Raw genomic sequence first — 14,612 nt, forward strand, 5'->3', positions numbered from 1 at the left:
GAACTGCAACACTTTGATCGATAGGAAATAAAGAAACTGCGATAATTTTAGACGTTCATGAAGGAAAAGAAGCTTTAACACCGTAGAAAATTTCTCTAAACACGCCGAATAGTAGAAAATTAGTTTCACTGAAAAATCTGCCACAGAAAATATAAATGAAATTCAACTATGATCTCTACCAGATTTACCTATGATATTCTGTATTAATTTCATCCTTAATTAACAATAGCAATAATTATTATAACTGATTCTTAAATATTCTTTCTCCTTACATCAATACCATGAATATGCAACTCGATAAATTACGGAAATTCGCAATTAAATGTAACATTTTTGCAATTTTCTCGTAGATATCAGTTTCTACCTCGGACTTAAATTTATTTCGTCGTTTTATTCGTCGTATAGCTAGGAACAAAAGAAGACTACCTCAAAAATCGACAATTTGCACATTCATGTTTGTTTGCACAAAGATCTCGTGAAAATGAATACTCTCACCATACAAATTACAAAACGCATCAATACGATTAACCCTTTGCACTCCCAATTTCTTTTACATTTTCTTGCCAATAGTTCCGCGTTATTTTAAATGTACTTCAAAGGACAAATGTAAACAAATGCTTCGTACACATGTAATGTTTATCTTAAGTAAAAAAAATAAAAAAGTAAAAGTATTGCGAGATATAACAGGTGGGTACATACTTAAACTGGCAATTTAGAAACGTCGAGTGTGACTCGGCATAGGAGTGCAAAGGGTTAATAAGATCTCGCGTGCAATATTTGATTTGCCAATTGAAACAGTAGAGAGCTGTTCTTTTCCTGGAACTCCGTAACGCTGCTGAAAGATAGACAACAGACACGTCGGTTAACTAGTTTAAACGAAAAACTGCGGTCTCTATTAAATTATCTTGTTAAGAATATATTTTCTCGACTGAATGAAGGATTCCTCCAGGTCCACGCAGAGGATCCGCGCCAAGTCACAGTACCTACTATCCGCGGTGCACAGCATCAGCAGCAAGAGATGGAGAGTAGGAGGAAGAGGCGAGCTTTCAGCCTCGAGAGCTTTAAGCTTGCTTGGGGACGATCATTTTTAATCACGCGGAGACGGAGGGCTAGATAGAGGGAGGAAAGAACGGGAGAGTAGCGGCGCGTGTACCTGTGTGCAGGCGTTTTGTGCTCCCTCCTTTGTCGCAAGGGCGGCATTGTTCTCGCGATTCTATAGGATCGCAGTGTCGGGGTCCTCCGCGAATTGTTTTCTTCGCGAATCTTGCACGAGCTCTCTCTCTCTCTCTCTCTCTCTCCCGTGTCCTAGACACGATTACGTCCACTTTCCTCGGGATTACGCCGCCTCTAGTCTTTTGGAGAACAGAGTTGTCGTGGCCCTTCCCTTTTGTCCCTTTCGGAAGGTCTCGCGAATTTTCCGCGCACCAAGAGAGAATTTTGCACGTGTACGGGGAAAGTTTGTGCTGTGCTTTGGAAATAGGGAAGAAGTTGCGTCGTTTGGAATGTAAATAAATTGAGAATTGTGGGAGAATTGGTGGAGGGTGGGGGTAATAGTTGGAGTACCGGAAATTTTTGTTGCAGCGGATTGAATTGATTTTGACGTTAGTCGAAGGTATGAGGAAGTATTCTACTTACGTGAATGATTAGAATAGAGGATATGGTGAGTGAATGGATAGGCTAAGGGAAAATAGACAGCTTATTTAATTAATTCAAGGAAAAATTGCTAAAAAATTCGGTATTGGTATTTAAACTCTTGACTTGTAGTTTGATTTGTTTCGTAGAATTTTCAGAGAAGCAGCTAATTTATATTTATTTTCTGTTTTGCAAATGGATAGGCTAAGGAAAATTAAACAGTTACTAGTTGTTTTAAAATTAACTTAAAGTTGAAGGAAAAATTGCTAAGAATTTCAATATTGGCATTTAAACTCTTGGCTTGTAGTTTGAATTATTCACAAAATTTTCTGTCTTTTCCAAATTCTGTCAGTCTCAAAAGCTTTTCTATTTATCGAAATAAGCATAGGAAATCAAATAAGTATTAATTGTTTCAGAATTAACTTCAAGCAGAAAGAAAACTTGTTAAAAAGTTCAATATTGGTATTTGAACACTTGCAGTTTGAATTATTTCACGGAATTTTCTGAATTACGTTAGCCTCAAGAGCTTCAAGCTCGCTTGGCGGCAGTCATTTCCAAGTAGCCAACTTCCATTTCTTTTCTGTTTTTCAATTGAAATTATCAGATACTCGAAATATCTCACACAATTAAATAGCACATTAATCTTCGAACCAACAGAGAACTATTTCCACACAAATTCGGCTAATTTTCATCAGCCACCAAAAGACTCCAGACGTCAACACTTCTCAAAAATCCATCTGGCGAAAGTGTAACTCCCCTTCCAATTACCATTTCGAAACGTTCATAAAACCGAGCGACAGCGAGGAAGAAAGACAACAAACGAAAGACTGGAAGAGGAGAAGAAGCCTTTTCCCTCGTTTAACCAGATAAGCCACAAAACGCCGAAGCAATTTGAGCCCGTCAGAGGATTCCTGGCAGCGGATGAGAGGGGGAGAAGAATCTGGAGGGAAGCGTAGAGAGAAAACGCTGGTTCCACGGCCTCCAAGGGTTAAATAGGGTTGTCCTTCGTCGCTGTGGGAGGATGAATATTCCTCTCTCTTCCCCTTAGCTGTCTCTCCCTCCTCTGCTCGGCTCGCTTCAACGTCGATGAGTGCGCAAAACCGACAAGTCGTTTCTTTAACGCACGCGAAAGAACTGCAAGGACGAAGAGAACCAGAAGGAGAGAGAGAGAGAGGCTACGGGAACGGGCAGAAATACTTCATTACGATGAAAGCTTTGCTCCTACCTTCTCAAGTCTCCTCCTCCTCCTCTCTCCCTTCCCAACCCCCTCTCGAACTCTCTCTTTCTATCCTCACCGGCTGTATGTTTCACCATCCTCGTCTCCTCGTGTTTGTACGTACCTACATTCACCACCTTTTCCTCTTTGTCGACTTTCCTTCGTGTCCTACCCAAACCACCACACCACCACCTCCCCCAATTCCATCCCCCGCTCTGCCTTCGTTTCGTCGCGAAAATGCGTTTCTCGTATTGTCAGAGTGCGTGGCGCACGTTTTTACCAGGGCAACAATGAGTGTTTTAGACGGAGAGTGGAGAAAGGAGGCGCAAGGACACCAAGAGGGAAAATTACGACGATCGATAAGAGGGGCGAGGACGATATATACACTTGCATCGCGATCGCCTCTGAGTAATTGAGTCCGCCGGATGGGGCGAAGCGAGCCCCGTGGATTAGTTCGAACTGTCTCCTGGGGGAAGAGTAAGGAAGTTTGCTGGAATTTGTCCGGTTGAAGAAGAAACCGACGGTGTTTTTATTTTCTTGGTGTTGGACGAGATTGGTAATGTGTGGAATTGAAAATGATAGTTTTTGGTACCTGAGGGAGAAGAGATTATTTATTCTTTTACTATTGAGGTGAAAATATTTTATGTATTGTACTTGTTATTAATTGATGAAATTATAGTTTATCGTAATTGCAAGTGGCCTCTATTTTATTTAAGATCCTACCTCTTAAATAGAAGAATGTTAATATTGAGGAAGTGGAGAGAGCGGTGTGAATGGCCTGGAAAGGAAGAACGAATGAAAAACGATCGTGCGTGGCGCATTTGTTTATGTTTAGACAATAACATGGGTTGTCAAGCCGATCGCGGCTTATGTGTGTGAATGCGTGTGTTTTTGACCAGCGAACGAGAAATAAACTGTGACAAATAAAGATAATAATAGTGAACAGCACCGGCGACGCGTGGGGTACTTTTAATTTAATATACATAAAAAGTAATCAACAAAATCCCACAATATTATAGAGGCAATATTAATATTGCAATATTGTTTCAATTTCCTCCAAGAATATTACTATTATTATGAATCCTTCCTTCAATATCGACAGAATGCAATTTAATAATATTGTCATCACCGACAAATACTGACAACATTATTGATCACGTGTTGGGTCCCTTAAGATTGCTAAAAAATTTTTTTTTTAAATGATAAGGATCCCAGTATTAGAAATAATAATATAAAATTGAACCAAGGTACGCTATACCAAGCAATATCGTGGAACAAATTTTTTTAGAATATGTAAGAACGAAATAGCATATCATTCCTTGTGACTGATATGGTAGAATAAATTAGCAATATGTTACGTAAAATGTTATATAAGTGATGAGTCGTCGATCAGAATTATCCTGAAATTACTCCATTACTCACTTCAAAAATTTAACGTCATTCGTTTCAGCAACTCACGTCTTAAAAAACAATAAAATATAAAATTTGATAAATTTCGCATATAAATCAATATCTAAATAACCAAATCTAATCATTTTCTCCATAAAAATGTAAATCTCAAATTTTTCATGTAAACTTTGATGAACTTTGCAAATAAATCGTTGCACAAATAGCAAAATCTAATATTTAATTTTCCCAATTATCAAGAAATGTTGAAACATATACTCGGCAACAAAGGGTTAAACAAACACCATGCCACTTCTAAACCAACCCAAAACGCCTATTTTAATTTCCTCTTCACTCAAACAGAACTCCAAACCCCTAAGAAGCTTTCCACCGCCATCCTCCAGCGACCTAATCGATTCTCGTTCAATTAACATACACCCTACTCGCGTCTCGTTCGAAATACGAGCGAAGAAGCAACCCCTTCCACGCGTTCGAGCTTCGACTAAGTAGAATGGAGAAAGGACATCGTACGAATGGACAGAGAGGTGGAATCGAAAAGTTTTGGTGGAAGGAGCGTGGGTTACTCAGCGACGTCCAATAACCAGATTAGCTTCTCTAAATGGACCGTTTGCTCGATACCAGGCTCAATCTCCCTTCCGCCACAGTTTTCGCCGGCTGGAGGATTGTGAAACGTGTCCGGTCGAATGGCTGGAAGATAAACGCGTATACGCTCGTCTGCTAATCGACGTCGTAAAACCGACGTTGCCTGTCGATGACGTTTCACCGTACACGTCTGCACGCTATAGCAAGAGTGGATCGCGCGTGCAAGAGGTAACAGCGACAGCTTGTTTGCTGCGTTAATTATGACCGTCGAGTTTCATTGCTTCTGTGTGGAGACGCGCGACGACACGCTTGTAAAGGTGAGAATTTGATTAAACGCGTCTGCTTGGGGAGCTATACGCTCCGCGAAGCTGTGTGTATGGCGTTGCAAGGACGATTATTAGATTTTCTTTTTTCGTTCGTGCTAATTTGTTATTTTACGACGAGGGAAATTGCTATTGGAGAGGTTCTTGATCGTGACGATTCTTCGGTGACAAAATTGACGATGATTTTGAGGTTCTAAGTTGATAAGGACTTTAAAATTTCAACGTGTTCAGATTTTAAGATCTTAAATCGACAAAGATTTCAAGATCTTTTATTGAAAAAGATTTTGATATCTTAAATCGACAGAGATTTTAATATTTTAAATTGATGAAGATTTTGAAAATGGTAAACTAAAATATGAGCCACTCGACAATAGTCAATTCTATTCATAATGATCGTGAAAATTACACTGTAGCTTTAAATACACAAAACACAGAGAGCAATAAATTTCTTGACATAATTCACCATGCGTCACTTTTCATTGCCACGAAATCCTAGGAAATCTCAAAATGAAACGTGAAATAAATATAGAAATAAAATCTTCGCTAACAATAACCTACAAATAAATCCACCCTAAGATTTACGTACTGATATATTTAAAAAAAATTTCTAACATTTCATATATTTGACGCAACAATGTTGCTAGCATACATACGAAGGTATCGTGCTTTCCTTTTTACCGTCTCCCATTCGACCGCGTTAAATTGTCAAACTCAGAGTCCGTGAAATTTCGTTACACACCGTACTATTACGAAATCTCCTGAATCATTAACTACTTATTTGGCTACCCGTGCAATTTTCAGTAACCCACTCTAAACATCAGGTTACACACGTCCGCCGTCAGACTGTTCGATTTTTCCAACTATTTATAGCAAATAGCAGGAAAAGTTCACTACAACCCAATATCCTCGAACTACAAAACTCAACTTCTGAAGAGATTTTACACAACCTGGCTGCGCCAACTGGTTCTGGTCATATTTGTAGCACAAGGGTAGCTCGCGAGCGATAAGATTCTTATTTTATATTCGGCAAGAAAATACACGGTAACCAACGACGCCGGCGATAAAATTCACCATTGAACCGGGCAAGAAACGCCCGGCTAGCTTTTTCTCCGATCGAAATTTCCATTTAGAAGCTATTTCGAAGCGGCGCACGAGCGCGCGCGTTTGCTCAGGCTTGGCAAACACCATCAACTTTTAGTTGGTTAACTGTTCAGTTGCATCGAGCGCAGAGGGAGAGAGAGAGGCGATGCACAAGCGTGAAACCGCGCGTGCATTCAACTAGTTAGTTGGACAACTAAAAAGTTTGCACTCCGTTGCAAACCATGGCCAACTAAACGGTCGGTCAACTGCGGCGCAGCTTTCGCGTTCCAACGCGCTTATGCTACCCGAGCAAATAATTGACCACTTCGCGCGCGTCTCGCCGTCGCATCCCTTATTTTTCCGCCTCTGTTGCTCCATTCGATTCGCTCGAACGTGGTAAACGAATTGAGAAGTGTTATTTTAGTGGAGAAGCTGAAGGTCTTTGTGACGAGATGTTTCAGTGCGGGAGGAAATGAAGTTGCTCGTTTCGTGGCTTGCGAGGTTGACTTTTTCGTGGTTGTAGGTAGGACAGATGTGACTTATTGTGATTTAAATGGTAGATGAAAATTTCGAGGATACTTTTTATAATAGTTTAGTGTATTTTAGGGGATGAAGGTTCGTGAACACGAAAATAAATGTATCTTGGAGATAGATCTGTTGTATTTTTCTTTTACAACAGAGTTTTTACATTTAACCCTTTCACAGCAGGTAGGAAAAGAATTCGAGCCATCAAGGGTAGAATTACATGTAGTATGAAACAAAAGTACTGCCATTTTTTTGTAAATTTTAGTCATTTTAGCCATTTAACAAGGTTGCTAATTTATGAAGATACGGGTTTTCCATTTAAGCATCTTCCATTCCACTATAATAAATTATTAAACTTAGAGTTGAGAAACTTTAGTTAGAGGAAAACCGTATACTTAAGGTTTAAATTGCAATATCTCTGTAATTTGTAAAACAAATTGTGTAATCAAAACTGTATTTATTAAATGCTTTCATAATAAACGAAAAATGACACAAATAAAATTAAAAAATTGTACCTTAGTACTTAGATTAATCTATTTCGATCTGAAAGAGTTAACATTCTCGATTTAATAGCCGTTACAGAGACTCAAACAGAATTTCGCATCGGCCAAAGGATATTCAAACTTCCAAATTAATATTCATTTAAAAAACCAAAAATTCAACGTTCACAATCAGAACATAGAATCACAATCCCAGGATAAATTCAGAATCCCAAACGCTAATCACAATGTACACAATCTAATTACAACTAGCCCTCAAAAACACAATTCCAAGATAACCTCCAAAGCATAATATTGCAAAACCGAAAATTACAACGACCAGAATTTCACATGTCGTTTATTACCCCTGGCACTCTCTCCTCAACAACGCCAATAAAACTAATTACACAAACTTTCAAGTACCCCCGGAGCAATGCTTCCATTTATCACACAGCCAACTCCCCCAGTCACAACATCCCCAAAAATCCGCCTCCAAAGGCAATTCCCCATCTACGTCACGATCAAAATCCCCGACAATGCACTCCCCTACATCGGTGCTCGAACTCACGGCGGCAGGAAGCCGGCTCGCGAGTTACCATTTTGCCCGGAAACCGCGAGGAGCACCTCGTCTCAGGGTACGAACCGCTACGGCATAGCATTCCGCGCGAGATTCCTTCGAACGAGTCGAGGGTGCTCTCTCCCGCATGGTACATCGGTTCCTCGAATCTTTTGTCGCTTTCCTCTCCCACGGTGTAGTAGAAGAAGGAGAAGGAGGAGGAGTAGGAGCGTATCGTATGGAAAAGGAGAAGCAAGGTGGTAGTGGTGGCAGTAGGAGGAAGAGGAAGAAGAGGGTCGTGGATACGGGGTAGAAGAAGAAGGGGGGACGTTGGTTTGCAGGACGAAATTTGCAAATGCTCCCGACAAGCCAGCCACGAGAGAGAAACTCGCGAAGAGAGGAGTAGGGCGGGAGGGAGGAAGAGGGTTGTATATCAAGCAGAAATGCGCGCGGTGCCAGGGATATGGCGGTAAAAGAGCGACGAAAAAGTGTCGCTTCGACAAAGGGTGCAAGCTGGAGAAGAGAAAAGGGGGGGGTGGCAGTCGGTGAGGGAAGGATAGAGGACGAGAAAAGAGGAGGAATGGAAGCGGTGAGTGGCAGAGAGGGAAACGGCGGGGGTGGAATCCAACGGTAGAGAGAGGTGGTTCGAGCGTGCGCGCATCATTTTTGCCGAGGAGCAGGCACTTCCCTTATTCGTCGTCGCCGGGGGAACCGGCAGGGAAACGGGGGTAGAAGAACCGAGAGGCGAGGAAGAAAATGACGGATAAAGAAGCTTCGAGGGGAGGCTGCGGGAACTGGGCTTTGTCGATTCCCGGGTATTTAACGGAAATACCAACCGGAATACCTTCGTCCCCGTTCCTCTTTATCTCCTTTCCTTCCTTTCTCCCTCACGGTTACGCACAGCCATCTTCTTCTTCTTCTTCTTCTTCTTCTTCTTCGGCAGATTTTTCTGCGCCTCTCTGTCGCTCTTTCACGAGGAATGAATAATTCGAACGTGTGTCGAGACAAGCTGGACCTACCGCGTTAACCGACTGAACGATTTATTGAAAAGAGACGATGCAGAGAGGACGTTAGCTGTGATCTGGTGTTTCGGGGGAAACGAGAGGACGTTCTGGTGAATCGCTGCAAGGTTTGATCGTGCAGAATATGATTATATTGCGAAGTAGACAGCTGTTTCTTCTTTGGAACAAGTTTCTTTTCTTCAGGCGTGAAGGAGGAAGTGAGTTCTCTTTTAGATGTCTGTTTTTTTTTAAAAGAGCGTGCTTTCAGTTTCACTAATTGCATTCGCGTGGTACAGGGACTATATGTAGGTTTTCCGATGATGAAAATGGCGGCGTTTCGCTGACACAGATTTTCTGCTTGTGATTTAGTTTGAATGAGAGATATGTGTATAGTTTGATGTTTTGTAATGTATTTGTACTTCTGTCGACGTGACAGTTCTTCGTGATAAAATAGAGTTACTACTTGCAGCTGACGGAAAAATTAAAAATATGCAAATAATTTTGGCAAATTTATCTTTTTAATAGATTTTGTAAATTTAGTTACTCATTTAACTCGAAATTGTTAGCAGCAAAATATTCTTTTTATATTCGTACTAAGAACAATTGTATACATTCTATATGTTTTAAAATTTGTTTCACTGTTCGAGAATTTTCGTCCCCAAAAGTCGAAATCTTAATTGTAATTAACAGCGACTGAATAATATTTATTCGACAATTTTATGTAGAAAAAATTGTACACATTCGATGCTTCAGTAACTACTTCCCACAGTGAAAGATCGTAAAATTTCTACCCTAAAATAATCATAAAACACTAGAACACGTGAGTCTATATTATCTTCGAATCCAGCCTATCAAACCGTTCTTCACATCACCATTAACATAAATGCTAAATGCATCCTAAAAATTTCACAGTATGCACTCCATTCCTCAACGTAAAACGACCATTCCCACCCACCCATAAAGAACAATTCCCAACATAACGTCAAATCAAACGTTACAAGAGAAACAATGTACACTTCAACTTCTCCTAACTCCAAACAGCATTGTTCACTCTCTTGTCAGAGTGAATGCTAAACCACGTCACTTAACTCCGCTAACCATAAGGTCGCCGATAAAATTTCGTAACCGAATTGTATTTTGTTTAAATTTCTCATTGAGATTAATTTTTCTTCGAGTAGGTACTCCAGTAGGACTCATACGTCCTAATAGTTACGGAAGGGTAAAATACAGGATCCAGCAAAAAGATCTGACTGTCTGTTCAAGTGGTTCTAGATCGTCATGGTTAGTTATCAGTTTAAATTGCAAGTTCTTTGGAATAAGAATTCAAGTTTGTTTCTGTATTAACCCTTTGCCTTACGATTTTTTAACGGTTATGTATGTTATCTTCGACTATTCACTGTTTTGAAACAGACGTTCTATTTAATAATCTAAAGTTAGAGTAAAAATATATACTTTATAGAAATACAATTCTCCTTTTGTTACTCCTTGGCTATAATCTGCAACGCTACTGTGACTCGTTATTATCAGACAAGGGATTAATCCAGGAACACGTGCTTGACTTGAATATTTGGAGAAGAAATCGACTCTTTTTGCTAGGCCCTATACTCTGTATTTTCCACTGATTTTAACCTTTCATTTGCTCAACAAGCAGAAACGAATCACCCATTCGAAATCCATCGAAACTACTCACCGAGCCTCTTAGAGATCTCCGAGTTGTGCATCTTCGGGTTCTCCTGCGCGATCTTCCGCCGCTGCAGCCGGGACCAGACCATGAACGCGTTCATCGGCCTCTTGATATGCTCCACCTGCGCCTTCTTCGTGGTCGGGCCAAGAGGGCTGCCGAGTCCAACCCCCATGGGGCCAACCCCCGCGCCACCGGGTGGCGACGTACCCGACATGCCCTGCATACCGCGCAGGGTCTCCGTGAACGAGCCGTCGCACATGTTGCCGCCGGCTCTGTAATTAAACGCAGCCACCAATTAGTAAGCCCAACGGCCACGTTAATAGGGGGACACGCCCACGTGAAAACAACCGCGACGACCGACAGTCCAACTGACCGACCAGACCCTCAGGAGATCCACTCTCTGTCTCTATGTGTGTGTGTGTGTGTGTGTATAAGAGGACACAGAGGAGGGTCTATTGTTTCGAGATCCGTCGGAGACGGACTTGTGATTTACGATGTTAGCGACGTTACCTCGGTTATTTAATCGCTCACTGGGTAATTCAAAGCATATTTTTGGTGCTTAGATGCTTTCTATCGACGAGTCTCGAGATGGTTCCCTTTGAAGAGGTGGTTTGTGAACGAGGTGAAGATCGAGAAAGTAAATTTGTGGTATTTTGAATGTTTAGGGATATTTTTCAAGTTTAACGTCTGAGTATGAATTTTGTTTAACGTTTACATTGATTAAATAAGCAAGTACTGTTTTACTGAAAACTGTGCATCCTTGTGAAGCTTTTTGAAGTTTAAGGACTATCTGTTTTTTTAATATCTGAATATGATTCTTGTTTAATTTTTACATTGTGAAAATAAAGAAACGCCATTCGCTGAGAACTGTGTAAGTTTTCTGCGAGTTCGGAGATCATTTTTGTTTAATATCTAAAACTGAGTATTATTTAACTTTTGCATTGAGAAAATAAGTAAGTACCATTCGTTGAGAACTGTGCACTCTTACGAAGTTTGAAAGTGAACACGGTATGTTTAATGTTTGAATATAATTTCTGTACGATTGTTGTATTGAGAAGTAAATATACGTTCTCTTACAAAATACGTGAAGTAATGATTCAATAATGTTTCCAGTATTCCGCGGTGCAATTTAGAACGATGAAGATATCACTTTTCCGTAGCGCAATTTAATACAGTTTTTCAATGTTTTTTTCACAGTATCCTCTGAATTGTACAAGCTATCAACGTAATTAGTACCGCCACAGGAGTGGCAAACAATCTTCCGAATAACCGACTGGCAATTTTCTCTTCATCGTAACGAAACAGCCGCGAATCCTGCCGGCGCGGCCTGTCAGGAACGAGATTAAAATCATTAAGAAAGTGCTGAATAACCTTCCAAATTGACAGACTCGTTACATCAATCATTTCGTTTCATTCATCTGAAACGCAACAAGTTACTTGACCAAACCCACGAACATCCACCTTTCACAACCAGTTACAAAACGGCCACTCGAAAGAACCGCGCGGAAACATCAAGCCGAAATTCTTCTTTTACTTTCGAAAACCGTGAAGAGAAGAAAAAAGAAGGAAAAAAGAGAACTACAACCACCGAAACGAACAATATAAATTCCTCGAGCTAATTAGAGGATCACACAAATGAATAGACATTATCATCGAACAATACCGCATATATTCAATACAAATGTCATTCCATCGCTTATCACACAGATCCAAATGAATGGGCGACACCTATAATTAGCTGGACACCGTTCTCGAAAATCCTCCATCTATAAATCGCTCGAGAAACGAATTTCCACCGGTCACCGGTACGATAATCCACACACACACTCATATAAATTCCAACAGTATTCGTGGCTTTTAATTGTGCGCCAGCGACACGCAGAAGAACACCAAGCGAGGGCACTCGTGCAACCACTCCTCACGGTTCTGGTAATTGCTTATTCGTTTGCTCTTTGATTCATAAGCAAATTAATCTTATCCTTTTCTCGTATCAAAGCCATTAACCAATCTCACCACGTTCCTACTTCTCTCTCTTTCTCTCTTCATCTTTTTACCCTAAATGTCACCCTTCGTTTAGGGCGTTCTCCCTCTCTCTCTCTCTCCCGTTTCCTTTCCAACCCCTTGGAATCTCTACTCTACCGAGTTTCTCTCCTCTCGAACTAACACAATTACGCGGATCTCCTTGAGCATTCATTAAGAAAGAAAAAAAGAGAGAGAAAAAAACCTGTAGTGGTTGAGGGAGTTAACCCGGGGGCGGTAGTTACGATTTTGTAGGGTTAGAATCACCCTCGGGACAGGGGCCACCCTCGAGTGTCATTCAGGCCGGATTAATAGATACGTTGGTTAGAGGAGACGTTTCGACGGGTGTGTGGAGGAGGAGGGGGCCGGAACGAGCCGCTCGCTGCTCTAGAGAGGCAGCCCCAATGGTCCTCGGGGGTGGTTCAACGGAGAGAGAGAAGATGCTGGAAGTAATGGCTGTTGACAAGCTGCGACGGGGGATTAGGAAGTGCTAATTGAATGTTTAGGCGACGGACTGACTATAGCTGTGCACGCGGCAATTTATTGCTCTAGACGTTCGACGATCTGTTAATCGTGAAAGTATTTGCCCGTGCTCTTCGAGTAAGCTCGCAGAAGATGCTCCGTTGAAACGTCGATTTACATTTTGACGAAACCGTGAGAATTTTTTTTATTGGGACGAGTTTAAAATGTTTGAACACGTGGATTTTGGAATATATGTTACAGCTGATTCGATGTTCCGTGGCGATATTCAGGGAACAAGTGAGTGGGTCACCGTCGCCGTTGATAAATACGTATGTAGACAACTGTGTTTATAACCTCGACACGGACAGGAATGTTGGTATGGTTAGTTTATGGGAAGGTTCGCTTTGCCGCGTTTCAACGAAGACAATAGAACGTTTCGTAATTATGATACCGATTTGATCGCGTAATTTAGATTAATAGTTTGATTTAGTAGGAATTTCTAAAGTTCATTGTGTGGTAAAAGGTTATGTTTAAAAATATATCAAATTCTTCATTTTATAGCTATTAAAACTTGAAGAGGATTATCTTCACTTTCGAAGTCACTTTTCTAACACCTCTCTTCTCTTCGTTGAATTTATCTGAATCTTCAATTTTTGACTAATTCCAACACTCTTAATTTTTCGACAAAAATATGCTTCGGAACTTTCGCATAATCATCCAAGCACACGAAACTCTCGATAAACATATCAACGGTGCAATCACAGCCTAGACACATATCATAAAGTGTTAACTCGTTCAAACACTCTAACACAAATCTCCACTAATTTTCAAATGAAAATACACTTCAGAGCTTCCTCGTAATCATTCAAGTACTCTCAATCTTTCCAAATAACATACCAAACAGCCCAATCTCAAACTAGACTCACCTCATAAAGTGGCCGGCGGCCCGTTGGTGCAAGTCCAGCTCAATTTTGCTGCCGTGGTTGAGACTCTCGTCTCACCTGGTCCTCGACGAAAGATCTTCGAGAGAAAATACGCGATCGCTATACGCGGGAAAAAACCAACAACCAACAATCAGTTAAGTCACTACACTGTCATATCAGGCCATCCACTCGAGTCTCAGGTAAATACACTGTGCTTCTTCACGCTATAAACCACTTTCCTCCTCGTTTACCGATCAGACAACCGCGCCGCGACACACGATAAAGTCCAACGACGGCATCCTTCACCGATCAAATGGTAACAATGTCAATAACGACCAATTTTCCAAACGTTCCAGACAAAAGAACTGTACTAGAGAGGGACAGTAATCACGTACGACGACGCACGAGGACGATCACGACTTGCACGACGTTCAATCTGCCTCCGCGAACGATAGTTTTGGGAGTGTGCACGCACGACCCGTCGCCTACCGCCGATCCACGGACTCCTCGCTCCAGTCTACCCCCTCCACCGAGGTCCAAACGGGACTAAGGCGGCTGGGCCAATCGCGCGACGCGGTGGGCGGAGCCAGTCGGACGAACGCGGTATCGCTGAGGGCCGCGATTGGCGAGACACTCGAGGCCGTCGATAACGAGCCGTCCTGCGTTCATCGGTCCTCCCCTCCCACTGTCCAACGCTCCTCTTTCGTACAGTTTTCCCTCCTC

At 41.5% G+C, this 14,612-nt stretch overlaps 1 protein-coding gene across 1 annotated transcript in view; it reads right to left on the reverse strand.

The window, feature by feature from the left end:
• Positions 1-13,957, reverse strand: part of LOC108577022 (transcription factor Sox-19b) — a 45,281-nt gene extending 31,324 nt beyond the window's left edge. Inside the window, exons 1-2 of the mRNA XM_017940103.1 lie at positions 13,893-13,957; positions 10,492-10,757 (exon numbers count right to left, since the gene is read on the reverse strand). Of these exons, the coding sequence (XP_017795592.1) occupies positions 10,492-10,757; positions 13,893-13,897 (271 nt within the window). The 5' untranslated portion in view covers positions 13,898-13,957. The remainder of the gene's footprint in view (positions 1-10,491; positions 10,758-13,892) is intronic.
• Positions 13,958-14,612: the final 655 nt, after the last annotated feature.

The sequence above is a fragment of the Habropoda laboriosa genome, unplaced genomic scaffold (assembly GCF_001263275.1).
Source record: "Habropoda laboriosa isolate 0110345459 unplaced genomic scaffold, ASM126327v1 scaffold440, whole genome shotgun sequence".
NCBI classification, from domain to species: Eukaryota; Metazoa; Arthropoda; class Insecta; order Hymenoptera; family Apidae; genus Habropoda; species Habropoda laboriosa.